Source organism: Dendrobates tinctorius, unplaced genomic scaffold (genome assembly GCF_039654945.1).
Source record: "Dendrobates tinctorius isolate UK_male_01 unplaced genomic scaffold, ASM3965494v1 ptg000016l, whole genome shotgun sequence".
Classification (NCBI taxonomy): Eukaryota; Metazoa; Chordata; class Amphibia; order Anura; family Dendrobatidae; genus Dendrobates; species Dendrobates tinctorius.
In genome coordinates, this window is record NW_027361684.1 from 29,181,199 (window position 1) to 29,207,451 (window position 26,253).

The 26,253-nt window shown below is 45.7% G+C and overlaps 1 protein-coding gene across 1 annotated transcript in view; it reads right to left on the reverse strand.

Moving 5' to 3' along the window:
- TNFAIP1 (TNF alpha induced protein 1) overlaps positions 1-26,253 on the reverse strand; it is a 42,843-nt gene that overhangs the window by 16,392 nt on the left and 198 nt on the right. The window contains exons 2-3 of the mRNA XM_073565607.1: positions 8,520-8,862; positions 705-874 (exon numbers count right to left, since the gene is read on the reverse strand). Of these exons, the coding sequence (XP_073421708.1) occupies positions 705-874; positions 8,520-8,733 (384 nt within the window). The 5' untranslated portion in view covers positions 8,734-8,862. The remainder of the gene's footprint in view (positions 1-704; positions 875-8,519; positions 8,863-26,253) is intronic.

The window sequence follows — 26,253 nt, forward strand, 5'->3', positions numbered from 1 at the left end:
GAAAGCTACGCAGATTGTGAACATACAACCCTTAAAAATACTTAATAGAAATTCAAAAAACACCAAAAAAGAAACCCATTAACTGCATATAAACCACGTCCTTAATCCCCACCCTTAGCCTAGTTGAGCATTGTCTGGCCTAGGCTTCCTGCAAGTATATTAGTCCAGGGCCTGCCGGGTCAGTGAGGGAAAGCCTTTGTGGAGCGGGGCCGCCAAAACATCCGCTGGCAGGAAGGGACATTAGTGGACACCCAGGGTTTCCTAGGCTATGTGATACACAAAATGGTACATGTAAATCACACAAACTCCTCTATGTAGCAGTGTCAGGGAACTTCAGGGTCAAAATTTCTAACAAATTTTCTTTAACAAGTGATTTCAGACACCAGCGAAAGCCATGTGATGTACAAGCGACATCTGTATACACCTACACTCGCCTTATTTTATATTCCCTCACCAAATGCAATGACTGAATGAATGTAGCAGGCTCTCATTCCCCTTACATTCTGAGAAACTTCTGAAAAAATGCTTTGATCCTGATCTCTCATAAAAGCTGAATGTCTAGTAGCCGATACCAACATCAAACACTGAGGGAGATCAGGTCTTTTCATGGATCAACACATTGAAGATCATAAGTTATCATAAAACACAGAGTAATAAAAGCAAAGAGATCACAGGGCAAGGAGTGAGTAAGTGCATTCACTCACCTGTAATGCTGCCTGGCACTTGTCTACTAAGCCCTGGATGAGATAATATTTGGCTTCTGCCATTAATTCCTTGATCTCATGTCTGTTCTTTGGAAGAGCAATGGTGTCGTCTCGAAGATAGTTTAATATGCTTCCAAAATGCTTTCCGCAGCGGTCAATAAGAATCCAGCCTGGAACGAGAGACCCACGAATTAAAGGGCATGTTCATCTACATAAACCATTTTGCACTCAGCCCAGCAGTGAATACACAATTTTGCAGAGTTCAGCTCTCCCATCTGTTTCATTGTCTGGACAGATCTTGGTCCGGTGACTTGTGTCTTGATAGCGGATTTGGCAGAATACAGCTAACTTAAGAAAGACCAACTTTATTATAAAGATTCATGCGACTATGTGCCACCTGCAGCTCTCCTGCCAAGCTAGGTGACCATACCAGATGTGATGATGTGTCGTATGATGACCAAAGGGAGGAAAAGTAAGACTAAGGCACTAAGCATTATGAGAAATTCATAAAAGTCCTTTGTAGTACAAACTGACAATATGGGCCATTAACCAGTAGAAACGTGTGCACCTTAAGGCTATGTGCACACGCTGCGGATTGGTCTGCGGATTTTTTATCTGCGGAACCGCAGGTAAAATGACCTGCGGTTTTACCTGCGGATTGGCCTGCAGTTTTCCCTGCGTTTTAACATCTCTACAATGGAGATGGTAAACCGCAGCGGAATCCGCAGAAAAGAATTAACATGTCAATTCTTTCTGCGGATTCAAAAGCGCAGCTTTTTCGCAGTTAAAAATCCGTAGCATGTGCACAGCAGAATGTAAATCCCATAGGATAACATGCTACTGTACACTGTCTGCAGAACTGCTGCAGCAAAAATCGCAGTGTGTGTACATAGCCTAAGGCTGTGTGCACAAGTTGCGTTTTTTGCAGCTTTTTTTTCCGCAGCGGAAACGCTTAAACGCATCCCCATGCAATCCCATGGGACTCCGCAGTTGCTGTGCCCATGCTGCGGATTTTACAGCTGCGAAATCGCATAGCGGTGAAATCTGCATCATGTTCATTATTCCTGCAGAATCGCGGCGATTCCACTGCCATAGGATTGCATTGAAAAGCTCACTTTATGCATGGTGGGCATAGCCACATGTGTAAAGTGAGCGTTTCATGTGCAGATGGTACCCAGTGTCTAGAGGAGAGGAGACTGTCCTCCATGCCCTGGGTACCATAATCCTGTAAAAAAATAGAATTAAAGTAAAAAAATAGTGATATACTTACCCTCTGTCGGCCCCGAAGTCCTTCCCGGCCTCAGCCACGCTGCCAGCATCTTCCGGTCCCAGGGATGCATTGCGCGAATCACCTGAGATGACATCGCGGTCTACGAGCGTGACGTCATCTCGGGTGATTCTCGTAATGCATCTCTGGGAACGGAACGTACCGGCAGCGTCGCTGAGGACATCGGGTGCCATCGGAAGGTGAAAATAACCATATTTTTGATATAATTTTTACATTCTATCTTTTACCATTGATGCCGCATAGGCAGCATCAACAGTAAAAAGGCGGTCACACTTGTCAAGTACTATGCTTGACAAATGTGACCAACCTGACAATCACCTTTCCAAGCGATGCTTTAAATCGCTTGGAAAGCGCAAGCATTCTACAAGCTAAAAACGCTTGTGTTTTGTGGGAAACCGTATGCTAATTCCGCATGCATTTTACTTGTGGCAGGGAGTTGCAGAAATGCTGCGGACATTTCCGCAGCATTTCTGCAACGTGGGCACACAGCCTTACTGTAAGGGTATGTGCACACAATTAGTCAAATTTCTGGACTATTTCTGCAGCTCTTGGCAGGAAAACCACAGTTTTTGACCGATTTCAGTAAAGTCAACGGTGAAAAATGCAGGGCAAAAACATGCAGATTTTCTGCACCAAATCTGAAAGTCAAAAATAAGCAACGTGTGCAGGGCACTTCAGGTTTCTTATTCACTTTGCTAGCATCATGATTGCTGCAGGTTTTCTAGAAAATCTGCATGGCAAAAACACACCAAATCTGCAACGTGCACACAAGCCCTAAATATACAAGGCAAGAGAAGATAAGCAGACATCGCCAGCCAACATGCAAAGAATATAATGGGGTGCTACCAATGCACCCAAATGTGTGATTGGAACAAGGAGAAAACAAGGCAGCGCAATAACAGGTGCACACACCATATACCATACGTGAAAAAGGTTTTATTGGAGAACAACAAATGCAAAACATTAAAATCACTTAAAAACATGATAAAAATCATGGTAAAGACTCACAATGAGAGCACACCTATATAGACGGGTATATTAAGGTGAGATACCTCCAAGTCATGGAAATAATATTACAAAAATTGTAGAATGGCAAGGGAAAAGGGATCAGAGTTAGGGTTGGGATCAGAGTTAGGGGTGTGTTGCGGTTAGGTTTGTGGTTAGGGTTGGAATTATGGTTGTGGTTAGGGTCATGGTTCGGATTAGGGGTGTGTTGGGGTTAGGGCTGGGATTAGGGTTATGGTTAGAATTGAGGGGTTTCCAGTGTTTAGGCACATCAGGGGGTCTCCAAACACGACATGGCGCCACCATTGATTCCAGCCAATTTTGCGTTCAAAAAAATCAAACCATGCTTCCTCCCTAGCGAGCCCCAACATGTGCCCAAACAGTGGTTTACTCCAACATATGCGGCATCATCGTACTCAGGGCAAATTCCACACCAACTTTGGGGGTCTAATTTCTCCTGTTACCCTTGGGAAAATAAAAAATTGGGGGCAAAAAAATAACTTTTGCAGAAAAAAAAAAAAAAGTTTTTTTTATTTTCACTGCTCCGCGTTATAAACGTCTGAAGCACTTAGGGGTTCAAAGTGCTCACCACACATTTAGATAGGCTCCTTGGAGGGGGGGGGTGTCTAGTTTCCAAAATGGGGTCACTTGTGGGGGTTTTCTACTGTTTAGGCACATCAAGGGCTCTGCATGCGCAACCATCACACCCGCAGACCATTCCATCAAAGTCTGCATTCCAAAACGTCACTACTTCCTTTTCGAGCCCTGATGTGTGCCCAAACAGTGGTTCTCCCCCACATATGGGGTACCAGGGTACTCAGGACAAATTGAACAACTTTTGGGGTCTAATTTCTCGTTACCATTGAGAAAGTAAAAATTTGGGGGTGAAAACATTTTTTTGTGGAAAAAAAGATTGTTTTTTCACGGCTCTAGTTCTAAACTTTTATGAAGCACTTGGGGGTTCAAAGTGCTCACCACACATCTAGATAAGCTCCTTGGGGGGAGGGGGGGGGGTCTAGTCTCCAAAATGGGGTCACTTGTGGGGGGGTTTTCTACTGTTTGGGCACATCAGGGGCTCTGCAAACGCAACATCATGCCTGCAGACCATTCCATCAAAGTCTGCATTCCAAAAAACGGCGGTTCTTCCCCTTCCGAGCTCAGTCAAGCGCCCAAACAGTGGTTCCCTCCCACATATCGAGTATCAGTGTACTCAGGACAAGTTGCGCAACAACTTTTGTGGTCCAATTTCTCCTGTTACCCTTGTGAAAATAAAAAATAGGCTAAAAAATGAGGAAAAAAAATAATCATTTTTTATTTTCGCGGCCCTGCGTTATAAACTTCTGTGAAGCACTTGGGGGTTCAAAGTGCTCACCACACATCTAGACAAGTTCCTTAAGGGGTCGTTTCCAAAATTGTGTCACTTGTGGGTTTTTTCCACTGTTTAGGCACATCAGGGGCTCTCCAAATGCGACATGGCGTCCGATCTTAATTCCACCCAATTCTGCATTGAAAAAGTCAAATGGTGGCCTTTCCTTTCTGAACTCTGCCGTGCGCCCAAACAGTGGTTTACCCCCACATATGGGGTATCGACGCACTCAGGACAAATTGCACAACTTAGGGGGTCTAATTTCGCCTGTTACCCTTGCAAAAATAAAAATATGGGGGCAAAAAGATCATTTTTGTGGAAAAAAATATTTTTATTTTCACGGCTCTACATTATAAACTTCTGTGAAGCACTTGGAGGTTCAAAGTGCTCACCACACATCTAGATACGTTCCCTAAGGGGTTTAGTTTCCAAAATGGTGTCACTTTTTGAGGGTTTCCACTGTTTAGGCACATCAGGGACTCTCCAAACGCGACATGGTGTCCGATTTCAATTCCAGCCAATTCTGCATTGAAAAAGTCAAACGGCACTCCTTCTGTTCCAAGCCCTGCCATGCGCCCAAACAGTCAATTTAACACAATACAACATATTTAGGAACATCAATTCAATTACCAATTAGGAAAAAGATGTCCAAGTATACCATGGAAATAGGATTAATTTAATTATGGGAGTTGTCCTACAGAGAACAATCGGAGTATAACGCCCAAATATAGACCCAAAAGTAGATAATGAAAAAGTACATACAATCTTTATAGATACATACAGAATAAAGTACATTAAGAAAATGCAGTGATATGATCAACACATGGTGATGACACAAATGACACCAACATCATAAAATATTACGCATTAATACAAATGTAGCAGTTTCCCCCCAAAAATGCAATACATCCCTCTAAATTCATATACCCCTATTGCAGTCTAACTCTATACTAGATATATAAAAGGTGGATGCAAAAAAGCAGCACACCTAATAGGTAATGCAGACGGCAAAAGAAATCATGCATGCAAAAGTAAAGTGCTAAGTGCAAACAGAGGGGGAAAGTGCTGTAGTATCAATGCTTACCCATGACACAAGCCCCCCGACGAAGCCCAGTGCGAAACATGCGTTGGGGCTAGGGACCTGACGCAGCAGATTCATGCCCTACATGGGTAAGCATTGATACTACAGCACTTTCCCCCTCTGTTTGCACTTAGCACTTTACTTTTGCATGCATGACTTCTTTTGCCCTCTGCATTACCTATTAGGTATGCTGCTTTTTTGCATCCACCTTTTATATATCTAGTATAGAGTTAGACTGCAATAGCGGTATAGGAAATGAGAGGGATGTATTGCATTTCTTTGGGAAACCGTCTGCTACATTTGTATTAATGCGTAATATTTTATGATGCTATTGTTGATGTCCTTTGTGTCATCACCATGTGTTGATCAGATCACTGAATTTTCTTAATGTACTTTATTCTGTATGTATCAATAAAGATTGTATGTACTTTTTCATTATAATCTACTTTTGGATCTATATTTGGGCTTTATACTCCGATTGTTCTCTGTAGGGTAGGATTCATGCGCCCAAACAGTGGTCTACCCTCACATATTGGGTATCGGCGTATTCTGGAGAAATTGCACAACACATTTTGTGGTTCATTTGCTCTTTTTACACTTGTGAAGATAAAAAAAAAAAAAAAAAAAAAATATTGGTTCTGAAGTAAAATGTTTGTTAAAAAAAAAAAAAAAAAAAAAAAAGTAAATGTTAATTTTTTCCTTCCACATGGCTTCAGTTCCTGTGAAGCATGTAAAGGGTTAATAAACTTCTTGAATGTGGTCTTGAGCACCTTGAGGGGTGCAGTTTTTAGAATAGTGTCACTTTTGGGTATTTTCTGCTATATTGACCCCTCAAAGTGACTTCAAATGTGGTCCCTAAGAAAAATGGTTTTGTAAATTTTGTTGTAAAAATGAGAAATCGCTGGTCAACTTTTAACCCTTATAAGTGCCTAACAAAAAAAAAAAATTGTTTCTTTAATTGTGCTGATGTAAAGCAGACGTGGGAAATGTTATTTATTAAGTATTTTGTGTGACATACTGCTCTGATTTAAGCATAAAAAGTTTACAAATTGCAAAATTTTTGCCATATTTCATTTTTTTTCATAAATAAACGCAAGTCATATCGAAGAAATTTTACCACTAACTTGAAGTACAATGTGTCACAAAAACAATGTCAGAATCAGTGGGATCCGTTAAGGCATTCCAGAGTTATAACCTCAAAGTGACAGTGGTCAGAATTGTAAAAATTGGCCAGGTCATTAAGCTGCAAATTGGCTCCGTGACTAAGGGGTTAAAGAACACTACAGTCATGGCCAAAAGTTTTGAGAATGACACAAATATTATATTTTCACATGATCTGCTGCCCTCTGGTTTTTATGTGTGTTTGTCAGATGTTTCTATCACATACAGAAATATAATTGCAATCATATTATGAGTAACAAAAGGTTATATTGACAGTTAGAATGAGTTAATGCAGCAAGTCAATATTTGCAGTGTTCACCCTTCTTCTTCAGGACCTCAGCAATTCTCCCTGGCATGCTCTCAAACAACTTCTGGATCAAATCCTGACTGATAGCAGTCCATTCTTGCAAAATCAATGCTTTTATTTTGTCTGAATTTGAAGGTTTTTGTTTGTCCACCAGTCTCTTGATGATTGACCACAAGTTCTCAATGGGATTAAGATCTGGGGAGTTTCCAGGCCATGGTCCCAAAATCTCTATGTTTTGTTCCCTGAGCCATTTAGTTATCACCTTTGCTTTATGGCAAGGTGCTCCATCATGTTGAAAAAGGCATTGTTAATCGCCAAACTGCTCTTGGACGGTTGGGAGAAGTTGCTCTTGGAGGACATTCTGGTACCATTCTTTATTCATGGCTGTGTTTTTAGGCAAGACTGAGAGAGAGCCCATTCCCTTGGCTGAGAAGCAACCCCACACATGAATGGTTTCAGGATGCTTGACAGTTGGCATGAGACAAGACTGGTGGTAGCGCTCACCTGGTCTTCTCCGAATAAGCCGTTTTCCAGATGTCCCAAACAATCGAAAAGGGGATTCATCAGAGAAAATGACTTTACCCCAGTCCTCAGCAGTCCACTCCCTGTACATCTTGCAGAATATCAGTCTGTCCATGATGTTTTTTTCTGGAGAGAAGTGGCTTCTTTGCTGCCCTCCTTGAGACCAGGCCTTGCTCCAAGAGTCTCTGCCTCACAGTGCGTGCAGATGCACTCACACCTGCCTGCTGCCATTCCTGAGCAAGCTCTGCACTGCTGGTAGCCCGATCCGCAGCTGAAACACTTTTAAGAGACGGTCCTGGCGCTTGCTGGTCTTTCTTGGGCGTCCTGGAGCCTTTTTGGCAACAAGGGAACCTCTCTCCTTGAAGTTCTTGATGATGCGATAGATTGTTGACTGAGGTGCAATCTTTCTAGCTGCGATACTCTTCCCTGTTAGGCCATTTTTGTGCAGTGCAATGATGACTGCACATGTTTCTTTAGAGATAACCATGGTTAACAGAAGAGAAACAATGATGCCAAGCACCAGCCTCCTTTTAAAGTGTCCAGTGGTGTCATTCTTACTTAATCATGACAGATTGATCTCCAGCCCTGTCCTCATCAACACCCACACCTGTGTTAATGGAGCAATCACTGAAACGATGTTAGCTGGTCCTTTTAAGGCAGGGCTGCAATGATGTTGAAATGTGTTTTGGGGGATAAAGTTCATTTTCTAGGCAAATATTGACTTTGCAAGTAATTGCTGTTAAGCTGATCACTCTTTATAACATTCTGGAGTATATGCCAATTGCCATTAGAAAAAATGAAGCAGCAGACTTTGTAAAAATTAATATTTGTGTCATTCTCAAAACTTTTGGCCATGAAAGTATGAAGCTCTGAATTATGAATAATATATTCAGCAAAAATCCACTGGATGATAATGCAGCATAACTGGTCAAGCAATCATGGATGCAACTATTATTTCTATGTTCCATGCAGTTTTCCTCAGATCCAGTCCTCATAGAACCTCAAGTGCATGTTCTGAGTCTTCCCTATAGTGCACACAATAATCACTCGCCCTTATATGTACACCAGTATGGAAATAATCTCACCTTCTTTATCGGTCAGTACCTCCATGCGGCCACTGAACATCGCCTTGAGCATAGTGTCATGTCTCGTGAGGACCTGCACTGTGGTGTAGTACAAAGATCCACCCACGTTCAACCGAACATATTTATTTCCAAGGCAGCCCCCTTTAAAGCTGTATGTTTTAGGTTTGGCCCCTGAAGTGGGGCACATTGCTGTCAGACAAGTGTCGCCAGACATCTCTCGTTGCAAGTAGACGATGACTCTGCACACAGTGGGTTTCACGTGTGCCGCCGTGGTGGGAGGGTGCGTGAGGAACACACACCCTAGGTATGCAGGAAAGAGGAGCTTGATAACTTATCCAAATCTCTGCAAAGAAAAAGCAAAAGGAAGGCTGTTACAACGACAACTTGTGAAAAGCGCAAAAAGGGGCTGTCCCAACTTAGGAGATAACATGATGGCTGGGGTCCCCCTTCTGCGGATGAACACCATCGGGTCTACGGTATGTTATCAGTAGGTATAAGGCTTAGCAGTCACTGTAATCATGTCTGATGATCATGAGACTGATCACAAGTCAACTGTATAGAACAGGAAAGGTGAATCTGACAAACAGCCTGTGGGCAGTGTAAAAACGTAAAGATTTATGCTTTTTTAAATAGATTTAATATTTTAACATAAGAACATGATGTAAATAATGGGTCATATTCTTACAATTCCCTGTAACAATGTCTAGTGTGCGTATGGAGACAGATATTTTTTCTATTCCCCCCCAACCTTTCATGAAGTTGTGGTTGGTAAAATGAATCTGTCTCCAGGTTTTTGCTACCTCACCTGAAAGCAGCATAATGTAGGAAAAGAAACCCTGAATCCAGCAATATATCGCTTAGTTTACTGGGTGCAGCAGTTGTGACAGTTTTTAGAAGCAACATAATAGGAAAGGGTTCTTTACCGTTAGAGCAGTGAGAATGTGGAATGCCGACCATAAGAGATGGATTTCCTTTAAAAACTGTTTTTGCGATCTATGGACAGAAAACTGGTCAGAGCATCTTCCTAGCTAAATCTAGTCTCTGTGCTGTGTCAGGATGCACACTTATCTACAGGAAAACCGCTGGAAAAGAATTATCATTGGCCTTCATGGTCAGTGATCAAATTTTCTTTATGCTCCTGTAGGACGTACCTTGTGCTAAAATTGAGCTTTGGAAATAACAAACCACATTATCCATCATCCTGTTTCCGTCAATTTTACATGGATGACTCAGAGGACAACACTGAGTAAACCAGGCAATTTCTCTGTGATTAAAGCTTGAATGCTGAAGTTCATGTAATCCTATTGCTGGGGGATGTATGTGGAAATATACAGACACAACCTTCCAAGAAATCATCCGAAGTGATCCATTACAACTGGGGTGGGAAGAATTTAGTTCAGCCCTGCCCAGCTTTTGTCTACTGGTCCTTTAGTTTGTCAAAAGTGCCATCAGTGTCAGCATGCCCTTTGTGGGAGGAGAGGACACATTCTGCACTCTTGTCCCACTCATGCCATTGCAGCCAGTCTGATCTCAACCAGTTCCAGTATGCGCCTGGCAAGCTCACTGTCTCCTATGTGATGTATATCCAGCGGTCTTTGCATTTCCTATGTGATGTATGCTGGCATATTAGTGTCTTCCTTTTGATGCATATATCACAGCCTTGGTGTGATGTGTATACAGCAAAGTACCATTGTCTTCTACATGATGTATATACATCAGCCTCAGTGTCTCCTATGTGACGTATTTACAGCAGAGTTTCAGTGACTCCTAAATGATGGAAAAGCAGTTGCGAGTAGCAACATCATCTATACCACCAGACACCTCACCAAAGAGAAACAGCTCCATCCATTATATTACGGGCGAGTTAATTGAAGGTTTGACCAAATATAGTGGGATTATGTTTAGACTGATTACCGTATATTGTATGGCTCCATATGATGGTTTAAATATGCAAATGGTTCTTGGCAGAAAAAATTTCCCCACCCCTCAGGGTTGTGGAGTCGGTGTCCATGTCAGATTCAGAGTCTATATAGAATGAACAGACTCCTAAATTATATAATACACTAGCTGAAGAGCCCGGCGCTGCCCGAGCATAGTAACTAACTACGGTTAGTGTGCAAAGCTGAGTGTATAGCCCCGCCCACGCTGCATAGGCACATTCACTATTATATCCCATATCATCCCGTCAGCCAGAGCCACCGGACTACTAATATCCCACATCATCATCATCATCCCGTCAGCCAGAGCCACCAGACTACTAATATCCCACATCATCATCATCATCCCGTCAGCCAGAGCCACCAGACTACTAATATCCCACATCATCATCATCATCCCGTCAGCCAGAGCCACCAGACTACTAATATCCCACATCATCATCATCATCCCGTCAGCCAGAGCCACCAGACTACTAATATCCCACATCATCATCATCATCCCGTCAGCCAGAGCCACCAGACTACTAATATCCCACATCATCATCATCATCCCGTCAGCCAGAGCCACCAGACTACTAATATCCCACATCATCATCATCATCCCGTCAGCCAGAGCCACCAGACTACTAATATCCCACATCATCATCATCATCCCGTCAGCCAGAGCCACCAGACTACTAATATCCCACATCATCATCATCATCCCGTCAGCCAGAGCCACCAGACTACTAATATCCCACATCATCATCATCATCCCGTCAGCCAGAGCCACCAGACTACTAATATCCCACATCATCATCATCATCCCGTCAGCCAGAGCCACCAGACTACTAATATCCCACATCATCATCATCATCCCGTCAGCCAGAGCCACCAGACTACTAATATCCCACATCATCATCATCATCCCGTCAGCCAGAGCCACCAGACTACTAATATCCCACATCATCATCATCATCCCGTCAGCCAGAGCCACCAGACTACTAATATCCCACATCATCATCCCGTCAGCCAGAGCCACCAGACTACTAATATCCCACATCATCATCCCGTCAGCCAGAGCCACCAGACTACTAATATCCCACATCATCATCCCGTCAGCCAGAGCCACCAGACTACTAATATCCCACATCATCATCCCGTCAGCCAGAGCCACCAGACTACTAATATCCCACATCATCATCCCGTCAGCCAGAGCCACCAGACTACTAATATCCCACATCATCATCCCGTCAGCCAGAGCCACCAGACTACTAATATCCCACATCATCATCCCGTCAGCCAGAGCCACCAGACTACTAATATCCCACATCATCATCCCGTCAGCCAGAGCCACCAGACTACTAATATCCCACATCATCATCCCGTCAGCCAGAGCCACCAGACTACTAATATCCCACATCATCATCATCATCCCGTCAGCCAGAGCCACCAGACTACTAATATCCCACATCATCATCATCATCCCGTCAGCCAGAGCCACCAGACTACTAATATCCCACATCATCATCATCATCCCGTCAGCCAGAGCCACCAGACTACTAATATCCCACATCATCATCATCATCCCGTCAGCCAGAGCCACCAGACTACTAATATCCCACATCATCATCATCATCCCGTCAGCCAGAGCCACCAGACTACTAATATCCCACATCATCATCATCATCCCGTCAGCCAGAGCCACCAGACTACTAATATCCCACATCATCATCATCATCCCGTCAGCCAGAGCCACCAGACTACTAATATCCCACATCATCATCATCATCCCGTCAGCCAGAGCCACCAGACTACTAATATCCCACATCATCATCATCATCCCGTCAGCCAGAGCCACCAGACTACTAATATCCCACATCATCATCATCATCCCGTCAGCCAGAGCCACCAGACTACTAATATCCCACATCATCATCATCATCCCGTCAGCCAGAGCCACCAGACTACTAATATCCCACATCATCATCATCATCCCGTCAGCCAGAGCCACCAGACTACTAATATCCCACATCATCATCATCATCCCGTCAGCCAGAGCCACCAGACTACTAATATCCCACATCATCATCATCATCCCGTCAGCCAGAGCCACCAGACTACTAATATCCCACATCATCATCATCATCCCGTCAGCCAGAGCCACCAGACTACTAATATCCCACATCATCATCATCATCCCGTCAGCCAGAGCCACCAGACTACTAATATCCCACATCATCATCATCATCCCGTCAGCCAGAGCCACCAGACTACTAATATCCCACATCATCATCATCATCCCGTCAGCCAGAGCCACCAGACTACTAATATCCCACATCATCATCATCATCCCGTCAGCCAGAGCCACCAGACTACTAATATCCCACATCATCATCATCATCCCGTCAGCCAGAGCCACCAGACTACTAATATCCCACATCATCATCATCATCCCGTCAGCCAGAGCCACCAGACTACTAATATCCCACATCATCATCATCATCCCGTCAGCCAGAGCCACCAGACTACTAATATCCCACATCATCATCATCATCCCGTCAGCCAGAGCCACCAGACTACTAATATCCCACATCATCATCATCATCCCGTCAGCCAGAGCCACCAGACTACTAATATCCCACATCATCATCATCATCCCGTCAGCCAGAGCCACCAGACTACTAATATCCCACATCATCATCATCATCCCGTCAGCCAGAGCCACCAGACTACTAATATCCCACATCATCATCATCATCCCGTCAGCCAGAGCCACCAGACTACTAATATCCCACATCATCATCATCATCCCGTCAGCCAGAGCCACCAGACTACTAATATCCCACATCATCATCATCATCCCGTCAGCCAGAGCCACCAGACTACTAATATCCCACATCATCATCATCATCCCGTCAGCCAGAGCCACCAGACTACTAATATCCCACATCATCATCATCATCCCGTCAGCCAGAGCCACCAGACTACTAATATCCCACATCATCATCATCATCCCGTCAGCCAGAGCCACCAGACTACTAATATCCCACATCATCATCATCATCCCGTCAGCCAGAGCCACCAGACTACTAATATCCCACATCATCATCATCATCCCGTCAGCCAGAGCCACCAGACTACTAATATCCCACATCATCATCATCATCCCGTCAGCCAGAGCCACCAGACTACTAATATCCCACATCATCATCATCATCCCGTCAGCCAGAGCCACCAGACTACTAATATCCCACATCATCATCATCATCCCGTCAGCCAGAGCCACCAGACTACTAATATCCCACATCATCATCATCATCCCGTCAGCCAGAGCCACCAGACTACTAATATCCCACATCATCATCATCATCCCGTCAGCCAGAGCCACCAGACTACTAATATCCCACATCATCATCATCATCCCGTCAGCCAGAGCCACCAGACTACTAATATCCCACATCATCATCATCCCGTCAGCCAGAGCCACCAGACTACTAATATCCCACATCATCATCATCCCGTCAGCCAGAGCCACCAGACTACTAATATCCCACATCATCATCATCCCGTCAGCCAGAGCCACCAGACTACTAATATCCCACATCATCATCATCCCGTCAGCCAGAGCCACCAGACTACTAATATCCCACATCATCATCATCCCGTCAGCCAGAGCCACCAGACTACTAATATCCCACATCATCATCATCCCGTCAGCCAGAGCCACCAGACTACTAATATCCCACATCATCATCATCCCGTCAGCCAGAGCCACCAGACTACTAATATCCCACATCATCATCATCCCGTCAGCCAGAGCCACCAGACTACTAATATCCCACATCATCATCATCCCGTCAGCCAGAGCCACCAGACTACTAATATCCCACATCATCATCATCCCGTCAGCCAGAGCCACCAGACTACTAATATCCCACATCATCATCATCCCGTCAGCCAGAGCCACCAGACTACTAATATCCCACATCATCATCATCCCGTCAGCCAGAGCCACCAGACTACTAATATCCCACATCATCATCATCCCGTCAGCCAGAGCCACCAGACTACTAATATCCCACATCATCATCATCCCGTCAGCCAGAGCCACCAGACTACTAATATCCCACATCATCATCATCCCGTCAGCCAGAGCCACCAGACTACTAATATCCCACATCATCATCATCCCGTCAGCCAGAGCCACCAGACTACTAATATCCCACATCATCATCATCCCGTCAGCCAGAGCCACCAGACTACTAATATCCCACATCATCATCATCCCGTCAGCCAGAGCCACCAGACTACTAATATCCCACATCATCATCATCCCGTCAGCCAGAGCCACCAGACTACTAATATCCCACATCATCATCATCCCGTCAGCCAGAGCCACCAGACTACTAATATCCCACATCATCATCATCCCGTCAGCCAGAGCCACCAGACTACTAATATCCCACATCATCATCATCCCGTCAGCCAGAGCCACCAGACTACTAATATCCCACATCATCATCATCCCGTCAGCCAGAGCCACCAGACTACTAATATCCCACATCATCATCATCCCGTCAGCCAGAGCCACCAGACTACTAATATCCCACATCATCATCATCCCGTCAGCCAGAGCCACCAGACTACTAATATCCCACATCATCATCATCCCGTCAGCCAGAGCCACCAGACTACTAATATCCCACATCATCATCATCCCGTCAGCCAGAGCCACCAGACTACTAATATCCCACATCATCATCATCCCGTCAGCCAGAGCCACCAGACTACTAATATCCCACATCATCATCATCCCGTCAGCCAGAGCCACCAGACTACTAATATCCCACATCATCATCATCCCGTCAGCCAGAGCCACCAGACTACTAATATCCCACATCATCATCATCCCGTCAGCCAGAGCCACCAGACTACTAATATCCCACATCATCATCATCCCGTCAGCCAGAGCCACCAGACTACTAATATCCCACATCATCATCATCCCGTCAGCCAGAGCCACCAGACTACTAATATCCCACATCATCATCATCCCGTCAGCCAGAGCCACCAGACTACTAATATCCCACATCATCATCATCCCGTCAGCCAGAGCCACCAGACTACTAATATCCCACATCATCATCATCCCGTCAGCCAGAGCCACCAGACTACTAATATCCCACATCATCATCATCCCGTCAGCCAGAGCCACCAGACTACTAATATCCCACATCATCATCATCCCGTCAGCCAGAGCCACCAGACTACTAATATCCCACATCATCATCATCCCGTCAGCCAGAGCCACCAGACTACTAATATCCCACATCATCATCATCCCGTCAGCCAGAGCCACCAGACTACTAATATCCCACATCATCATCATCCCGTCAGCCAGAGCCACCAGACTACTAATATCCCACATCATCATCATCCCGTCAGCCAGAGCCACCAGACTACTAATATCCCACATCATCATCATCCCGTCAGCCAGAGCCACCAGACTACTAATATCCCACATCATCATCATCCCGTCAGCCAGAGCCACCAGACTACTAATATCCCACATCATCATCATCCCGTCAGCCAGAGCCACCAGACTACTAATATCCCACATCATCATCATCCCGTCAGCCAGAGCCACCAGACTACTAATATCCCACATCATCATCATCCCGTCAGCCAGAGCCACCAGACTACTAATATCCCACATCATCATCATCCCGTCAGCCAGAGCCACCAGACTACTAATATCCCACATCATCATCATCCCGTCAGCCAGAGCCACCAGACTACTAATATCCCACATCATCATCATCCCGTCAGCCAGAGCCACCAGACTACTAATATCCCACATCATCATCATCCCGTCAGCCAGAGCCACCAGACTACTAATATCCCACATCATCATCATCCCGTCAGCCAGAGCCACCAGACTACTAATATCCCACATCATCATCATCCCGTCAGCCAGAGCCACCAGACTACTAATATCCCACATCATCATCATCCCGTCAGCCAGAGCCACCAGACTACTAATATCCCACATCATCATCATCCCGTCAGCCAGAGCCACCAGACTACTAATATCCCACATCATCATCATCCCGTCAGCCAGAGCCACCAGACTACTAATATCCCACATCATCATCATCCCGTCAGCCAGAGCCACCAGACTACTAATATCCCACATCATCATCATCCCGTCAGCCAGAGCCACCAGACTACTAATATCCCACATCATCATCATCCCGTCAGCCAGAGCCACCAGACTACTAATATCCCACATCATCATCATCCCGTCAGCCAGAGCCACCAGACTACTAATATCCCACATCATCATCATCCCGTCAGCCAGAGCCACCAGACTACTAATATCCCACATCATCATCATCCCGTCAGCCAGAGCCACCAGACTACTAATATCCCACATCATCATCATCCCGTCAGCCAGAGCCACCAGACTACTAATATCCCACATCATCCCGTCAGCCAGAGCCACCAGACTACTAATATCCCACATCATCCCGTCAGCCAGAGCCACCAGACTACTAATATCCCACATCATCCCGTCAGCCAGAGCCACTGGACTACTAATATCCCACATCATCCCGTCAGCCAGAGCTACCGGACTACTAAGGGTATGTGCACACGTAGTGAAATCTGCTGCGTTTCCGCAGCGGTTTTGGCTCTGCGGAAATGCAGCAGATTCTGCTGCGTTGTACAGTACCTTTATTTTCAATGGAAAAAAAAATGCAGTGCACATGCTGCGGATTTTTCTGCGGTTTACAATCCGGAGCATGTCAATTGTTTGGTGCAGAAAAGCTGCAGTTTTACACCTCATCCATTATGCGGTGTAAAACCGCAGGGCAAAACCGCAGATAAACTGCAGGACTTTTGTCCTGCGGATTTACCTGCGGTTTTCTCTCCACATGTGCACATACCCTAATATCTCACATCATCCCGTCAGCCAGAGCTACCGGACTACTACCCCTAATATCCCATATCATCCCGTCAGCCAGAGCTACAGGACTACTATCCCTAATATCCCACATCATCCCGTCAGCCAGAGCTACCGGACTACTACCCCTAATATCCCACATCATCCCGTCAGCCAGAGATACCAGACTACTACCCCTAATATCCCACATCATCCCGTCAGCCAGAGCTACCGCACTACTACCCCTAATATCCCCACATCATCCCGTCTGCCAGAGCTACCGGACTACTATCCCACATCATCCCGTCAGCCAGAGCTACCGGACTACTCCCCCTAATATCCCACATCATCCCGTCAAAGCCAGTAAAAGTAAATAGTGAAATTGCACAGAAACATGGTCCACTAAGATCCCAGGTCAACTTGTAATTTGTCCGGCTGAGTTGCTCATTGATGTACAGCATCCGTATGCAGTATAGTATCATATTTAATGGGTTGTTATGGGAAAACATTACGTGTTATATGGGTATATTCAGGTGAATTATGGGGAAAGTAGCACTTAAGATCCCTAAGGCTATGTGCACACGCTGCGGATTGGTATCTGCGGAACCGCAGGTAAAATGACCTGCGGTTTTACCTGCGGTTTATCACCTCTACAATGGAGGAGATGATAAACTGCAGCAGAATCCGCAGAAAAGTAGTGACATGTCATTTCTTTCTGCGAATTGGAAACAGCAGCTTTTCCGCAGTTAAAAATCCACAGCATGTGCACAGCGGATTGTAAGTCACATAGACTTACATTGTACTGTACACTGTCTGCAGATCCGCAGAGGCCAAATCCGCAGCGTGTGCACGTAGCCTTAGTCTGTTTCAGTAGGCTCCACGATAATGGGGGAAGACTGCTGACTTGACAGAGGTCCAGAAGGCAGTCATTAACACACTCCACAAGGAGGGTAAGCCACAAAAGGTCATTGCTAAAGAAGCTGGCTGTTCACAGAGTGCTGTATCCAAGCATATTAATGGAAAAAGTATGGCAGAAAAAGGTGCACAAGCAACCAGGATAACCACAGTCTTGAAAAGATTGTTAGGAAAAGGCCATTCAAAAATTTGCGGGAGATTCACAAGGAGTGCACTGGCAGCTGCTGGAGTCATTGCATCAAGTGCCACCACATACAGACGTATCCAGGACATGGGCTGCAAGTGTCGCATTCCTTGTGTCAAGCCACTCATGACCAATAGTCAATGCCAGAAGCGTCTTACCTGGACCAAGGAGAAAAAGTTACTCAGTAGTCCAGGGCGTTTTCAAATGAAAATAAATTTTTTCATTTCATTTGGAAATGAAGGTCCCAGAGCCTGGAGGAAGAGTGGAGAGGCCACAATCCAAGCTGCTTGAGGTCTAGTGTGAAGTTTCCACAAATCAGTGATGGTTTGGAGAGCCATGTCATCTGCTGGTGTAGGTCTGTGTTTTATCAAGACCAAAGTCAGTGCAGCCGTCTACCAGGAAATTTTAGAGCACTTCATGCTTCCCGCTTCAGACAAGCTTTTGGGCAATGGAAATTTCATTCTCCAGCAGGACTTGGCACCTGTCCACACTGCAAAAAGTACCTGACCTTAACCCCATTGAGAATCTATGGGGTATTGTCAAGAGGAAGATGAGAGACACCAGACCTAACGATGCAGATGAGCTGAAGGCTGCTATCAAAGCAACCTGGGCTTCCATAACACCTCAGCAGTGCCACAGGCTGATCGCCTCCATGCCACGCCACATTGATGCAGTAATTGATGCAAAAGGAGCCCCGACCAAGTATTGGGTGCATTTACTGAACATACGTTTCAGTAGGTCAACATTTCGAATTTTAAAATCATTTTTCAAGCTGGTGTTATAAAGTATTCTAATTTTCAGAGATAATGACTTTTGGGTTTCATTGGCTGTAAGCCATAATCATCAACAATAACAGAAAAACACTAGAAATAGATCACTGATTGTAATGACTATGAGTTTCACTTTTTGCATTGGAGAACTGAAGAACTGAAATAAATTAACTTTGAGGATATTCTAATTTTCTGAGAAGCACCTGTACATGAACAGCAGAGGGGAAACTCAAAGAGCCGATGTCACCGGCTTCCTGCAGCGTTCCCACCGCACGTTTCGTTTGTTTGTTCTCACTGTATGGACAGTTCCATATACATAGTAGAGCGAATGCCTGGGCTATACTCCTGTGGCGATGTTGCCTTTATGAAGATTGCATACTAAATCGTCACACAACTCTTGCCAAGTTCAACAAAAGAATAACTTTTGTTCTGTCCATGAGGTCCACACATGGATCATATAGTTTGAGTGGCCATCTTGATATGGCAGTTTGCCTCTTTGGATTCTGGAAGTGCTTTGAGGACTTTATGTACCTTCTTGGTAGGGATTGATATGAATGGCTAAATCCAATGAATATATTATATAAAGCTCAAGTGTGTGTATGTGTGTATGTCCGGGATTGGCATCCGCACCGTCGCAGCTACAGCCACAAAATTTGGCACAGTCACACGTCTGGACCCCGAGAGCGTCCTAGGCTATGTTGTGAGGTGAAATTTTAACCCCGCGCGTTCCAATTCACCAAACAATTTTGCCCCTATCTACATAATGGGGAAAAAGTGTGTGTGTCAAGCCCCGCCCCTCATTATGATGTCACAAAGGTTGCCATGGCGACACTGATGTCATCATAGGTTGCAAGCCCCGCCGCTCATTATGATGTCATAATGATTGACTATGGGATGGAGGATATGTATGACGGGTATATGGGCATGGGACTATGGGATGGCGGATATGTGTGATGGGTATATGGGCATGGGACTATGGGATGGAGGATGTGTGATGGGTATATGGGCACTCGACTATGGGATGGAGGATATGTATGATGGGTATATGGGCACGGACCTATGGGATCGTGGATATGTATGATGGGTATATGAGCATGGGACGGAGGATGTGTGATGGGTATATGGGCATGGGACTATGGGATGGAGGATGTGTGATGGGTATATGGGCACTCGACTATGGGATGGAGTATATGTATGATGGGTATATGGGCACGGGCCTATGGGATGGAGGATAATTATAATTTGTTATAAGTAACCACAGTTAGTTACTATGCCCGGGCAGCGCCGGCCTCTTCAGCTAGTATATATAAAACTCATGATGTGATGTTTGGTATTTTCAATTGGCATTGTTTAATATGTTTATTATATAGTAAACTTTTCACATAAGATATCATTTGTACTATACACTTCCAAGCTCCTGTTCAGTAGCTAAACCCTCTTCTAATATAGTTTTGGACTATTTAGTGCCCTTCACATTCCTGTGATGGACACCCTTAGCACCTTGCACTTTATCTCCCTTCACCTCTTTTCCTTTGCACCTGGCACTATCTTAGCTCCTGTTTAGTAGCTAAATTCTCTTCTAATATAGTAATAGACTATTTTGTGTTCATCACCTTTATTTGATGGGGGTCCTTTGCACTCTCATGTATCTTTCCTCACTCCTTGTCTTTGTCCCAGCGCTTTGCCTTATAATACATAAAGCTCTGGCAAAAATTAAGAGACCACTGGAAAATGTTCAGTTTCTCTGATTTTTCTCTTTATAGGTATATTTTTTTTTTTATTAGTAAAATGTACATTGTTTTATTCTATAAACTACTGACAACATGTCTCCGAAATTTAAAGCTAAAAATTTTGTAATTTGCAGCAAATGAGAAAACAATAATAAAAATGAAACAGTGCTTTCAGACCTTAAATAATGCAAAGAAAACCAGTTCTTATTCATGTGGAAAACAATACTCATGCTTTAACTTGGGTACAGTTCAGATATCAATATTTGGTGGAATAACCATGATTTTTAATCACAGCTTTCATGCGTCTTGGCATGCTTTCCACCAGTCTTTCACACTGCTTTTGGGTGACCTAATGCCACTCCCGGTACAAAAATTTAAGCAGTTCTTTGTTTGATGGCTTGTGACTATCCATCTTTCTCTTGATTACATTCCAGAGGTTTTCAATGGGGTGGTCCTTTATCCACACATTGATTGACCTAGCTGTGTGGAATGGGGCATTGTCCTGTTGGAAAAACCAGTCCTCAGAGTTGGGGAACATTGCCTGAGCAGACCTTGTAAGCGGCTTGATTCATATATCCTTCGCAAATATTAACCTGCCCAATTCCAGCCTTACTGAAGCATCCCCAGATCATCACTGATCCACCACCAAATTTCACAGTGGGTGAAAGACACTGTGGCTTGTACGCCTCTCCAGGTCTCCATCTAACCATTAGATGACCAGGTGTTGGGCAAAGCTGAAAACTACACTCAGAGAAGATTACTCCAGTCCTCTATGGTCCAATCCTAATTGTGTTTGGTAAACTTCAGCCTGGCTCTCCTTTGCTTCTCATTGATGAAAGGCTTGTGAACACCACAGCAGGGTTTTTTTTTTTTTTTTACACTTCCACTTGTTAAATAAGATTTGGTTCAGGTGATCACCTAATCAGAAGCACATTAAGTAGAATGCCATGTACTCTGGTTGGAATTCAACTGACACTGGAATGGAATGGCTGTCAGAGATGGTGATTTTTAGAAAACTGTGCAGCGGTCTTAATTTTGCCAGAGCTGTACATTCCCGTTATTAACCTTTTTAGTATTAGACCTTTATGTGCCTACTACATTGCGACTGATACAATATCTACCTTAGACTCTTGCACTACAGGTACTCTCTTTGCACATGTTCACTTTGTCGCAACCTCATCTTTTACACTGTTATTCAGTCCTCCGTGTGTTACATCACATGTTGTCATCTTTTGATAGCTTACCAGCGCTACACATAAGTTAGCTCATCACAATCCCATACTATTTACAGGGATACATGTTTACTGCTAATGTAGGCAACATACTTCACATCATAATTCAATACTTCACTTTTTGTAAGAACACAAACACCTTTACGTTGCGTATTCTCCTCCTGAGTTCGTTGCATAGAATGCATGTATGCTCCTTTTCCCATAGACACTCTGGCGAGTGGCAGGTTTTGACACGCCTGCGCAAGCATAATGGCGGTGGAACGCTTGCATGTCACAGGGCCACAAACCAGAGCATCCTCCATATATGGATGAGATGGGCAGCGCATGCGCTGTACCATATACAAGCACACACTGCTGGTATGTCACCGCTACACGTGAGGCACACATCCCTCTCGTCCTATTCTTTGATTGGCAGCTTACCGCTTAAAAACCTTACCTATCCCTTCCACAACACACACCTCCATTCTGTAATGCTGTTGGTAAGCCCCAGATGTAACCTGAAAGCTAAGAAAAATGAGTTATATACTCACGTCGCGGTTCGGCGCCTCCAATCTTCTAACGGTGACGTCCTCTTTGCTGCCTGCCTTGGCTCCTGCGCAGGTGCACTGCTCTGCCCTGTTGAGGGCAGAGCAGAGTCCTGCAGTGCGCAGGAGCTGGGAGAGGTCCAGCGCCTGCGCACTGCAGTATTCTGCTCTGCCCTCAACAGGGAAGAGCAGTGCACCTGCGCAGGAGCCATGACAGGCAACAAAGAAGAGGATGTCACCATTAGAAGATGGGAGACGCCGGACCGCAACAACCATCGGACCACGACCGGACCGCCCCTGGGAGAGTATAATATAACTCATTTTTCTTATCCTTCAGGTTACATCAGGGGCTTACCTACAGCATTACAGAATGCTGTAGATAAGCTCCTAATGGCGGTGCCGGCAGCTGATACTCAAAGAATGGGGTGACAGATTCCCTTTAAGGCCCTCAAACATATTAGTCAGCCCTACAGCCATTTGGCAGACAGCTCTCTCACCTGACTATCACACATACACAGGAGGGCTTTGCCAAACATCTTTGTGCTCTCTATTAGAGAGCAGATGTCAGGGTCCTCTAGGCGGCAGCTTATCTTCAGACAGAAGAGGAGGATCAACAATTGGACTTCTAACATGCCGGAGCCTTCTCTTTCCTCACAAAGTATGGAAGGAAAGTCGAGGCCTCAATACACATCTGATTGTGGCTGAACCTTGCTGACTTTAGCTTTCTGGGGAGACATGTACACAAGATTACAGCCCTGATTCATGAACACTGACTGGCATTTTGCATGGCAGCCATAATGAAGGGTTAGCTGGAGAAAGCTGTGACACTTTGTGCAGGAGTTTTTTTTTTTTTGCAATAAAATTTGCATTTTTATCATCGCTTTTCGTAATATAAAAAAGCCACACACAGCACTGATTATTCAGCTTTGATAGAATTCGACTTTGCCCGAATATACACAAGTCTCGACCTGTACCACCATTTTTAAAAGTGGGCAGAGCTTCGCAGGTAGGGGCATGACCCTGACTGAGTGGAGGCAACGGATTTATCATTTACATCACAAAAGTGGCATAGATTACGACAAACATCATCTAGCAGCCTCGTACATTTTGGCAATTGTGATAAAAATTATGATAACTGCCGGCTGTGCTCCGCTATGCTGCTCCACGTGATGCTCTGCCCACAAAATAGATTATATAAAACTAAAAAAAAAAAAATAATTAATGTACAATTTTTGATGTGTGCTCCATTAAAACTTCAGCAACAACCAAAGAAAAGCATTAAAAAGCCAGTCCAAAATGACAAGTCTGCAGTGACTGTGACTTGTAAATTCCCCCCACAGCGTACGCACTGTGTGATGAGGGGATGCACCGGTTTCTGAGCCGGGATCGGCCGGTATGGATGTGTTATGCATACTGCTGGCCAGTGGGCACGGTCTCGCTCCATACACTTGTACAGAGTGAGACCTTTCCCACTAGTCGGCCACATCCACTGGCCGGACGTGTCTCTAGATGAGGCGCGGCCTTGATCAATACAAGTGTACGGAGCGACACCGTGTCCACTGGCCAGGAGTATGCATAACATATACGCACCCGCCGATCTCGGCTCAAAAACCGGGGAATCCCCAGCTCTCCAGTGCGTTTACTGTGGGGATTCAGAAGTCTGTAGTCACTGCAGACTTATCGATTTGAAACGGACAACCCCTTTAACAATATATTAATTCCAATTCAAGAAAAAAAAAAAAAAACTTCCCGTAATGTCAGGATTCCTGGGCCTCATTATCTCCCCCCCCTGTAATGTCAGGATTCCTGGGCCTCATTATCTCCCCCCCCTGTAATGTCAGGATTCCTGGGCCTCATTATCTCCCCCCCCCTGTAATGTCAGGATTCCTGGGCCTCATTACCCCCCCCCTCCCTGTAATGTCAGGATTCCTGGGCCTCATTACCCCCCCCCCTCCCTGTAATGTCAGGATTCCTGGGCCTCATTATCTCCCCCCCCCCTGTAATGTCAGGATTCCTGGGCCTCATTACCCCCCCCCTCCCTGTAATGTCTGGATTCCTGGGCCTCATTACCCCCCCCCCCCTCCCTGTAATGTCAGGATTCCTGGGCCTCATTACCCCCCCCCCCCTCCCTGTAATGTCAGGATTCCTGGGCCTCATTATCTCCCCCCCCTGTAATGTCAGGATTCCTGGGCCTCATTACCCCCCCCCCTCCCTGTAATGTCAGGATTCCTGGGCCTCATTACCCCCCCCCCCTCCCTGTAATGTCAGGATTCCTGGGCCTCATTACCCCCCCCCCCCTCCCTGTAATGTCAGGATTCCTGGGCCTCATTACCCCCCCCCCCCCTCCCTGTAATGTCAGGATTCCTGGGCCTCATTACCCCCCCCCCCCCTCCCTGTAATGTCAGGATTCCTGGGCCTCATTACCCCCCCCCCCCTCCCTGTAATGTCAGGATTCCTGGGCCTCATTATCTCCCCCCCCCTGTAATGTCAGGATTCCTGGGCCTCATTATCTCCCCCCCCCTGTAATGTCAGGATTCCTGGGCCTCATTACCACCCCCCCCCCCTCCCTGTAATGTCAGGATTCCTGGGCCTCATTATCTCCCCCCCCTGTAATGTCAGGATTCCTGGGCCTCATTACCCCCCCCCCCCTCCCTGTAATGTCAGGATTCCTGGGCCTCATTATCTCCCCCCCCTCTGTAATGTCAGGATTCCTGGGCCTCATTATCTCCCCCCCCCCTGTAATGTCAGGATTCCTGGGCCTCATTACCACCCCCCCCCTCCCTGTAATGTCAGGATTCCTGGGCCTCATTACCCCTCCCTGTAATGTCAGGATTCCTGGGCCTCATTACCCCCCCCTGTAATGTCAGGATTCCTGGGCCTCATTATCTCCCCCCCCCTGTAATGTCAGGATTCCTGGGCCTCATTATCTCCCCCCCCTGTAATGTCAGGATTCCTGGGCCTCATTACCCCCCCCTGTAATGTCAGGATTCCTGGGCCTCATTACCCCCCCCCTCCCTGTAATGTCAGGATTCCTGGGCCTCATTACCCCCCCCCTCCCTGTAATGTCAGGATTCCTGGGCCTCATTACCCCCCCCCTCCCTGTAATGTCAGGATTCCTGGGCCTCATTATCTCCCCCCCCTGTAATGTCAGGATTCCTGGGCCTCATTACCACCCCCCCCCTCCCTGTAATGTCAGGATTCCTGGGCCTCATTACCCCCCCCTGTAATGTCAGGATTCCTGGGCCTCATTATCTCCCCCCCCCTGTAATGTCAGGATTCCTGGGCCTCATTACCCCCCCCTGTAATGTCAGGATTCCTGGGCCTCATTACCCCCCCCCCTCCCTGTAATGTCAGGATTCCTGGGCCTCATTACCCCCCCCTGTAATGTCAGGATTCCTGGGCCTCATTATCTCCCCCCCCCTGTAATGTCAGGATTCCTGGGCCTCATTACCCCCCCCCTCCCTGTAATGTCAGGATTCCTGGGCCTTACTTTCCCCCCTCCAACATGCAGCGCCCA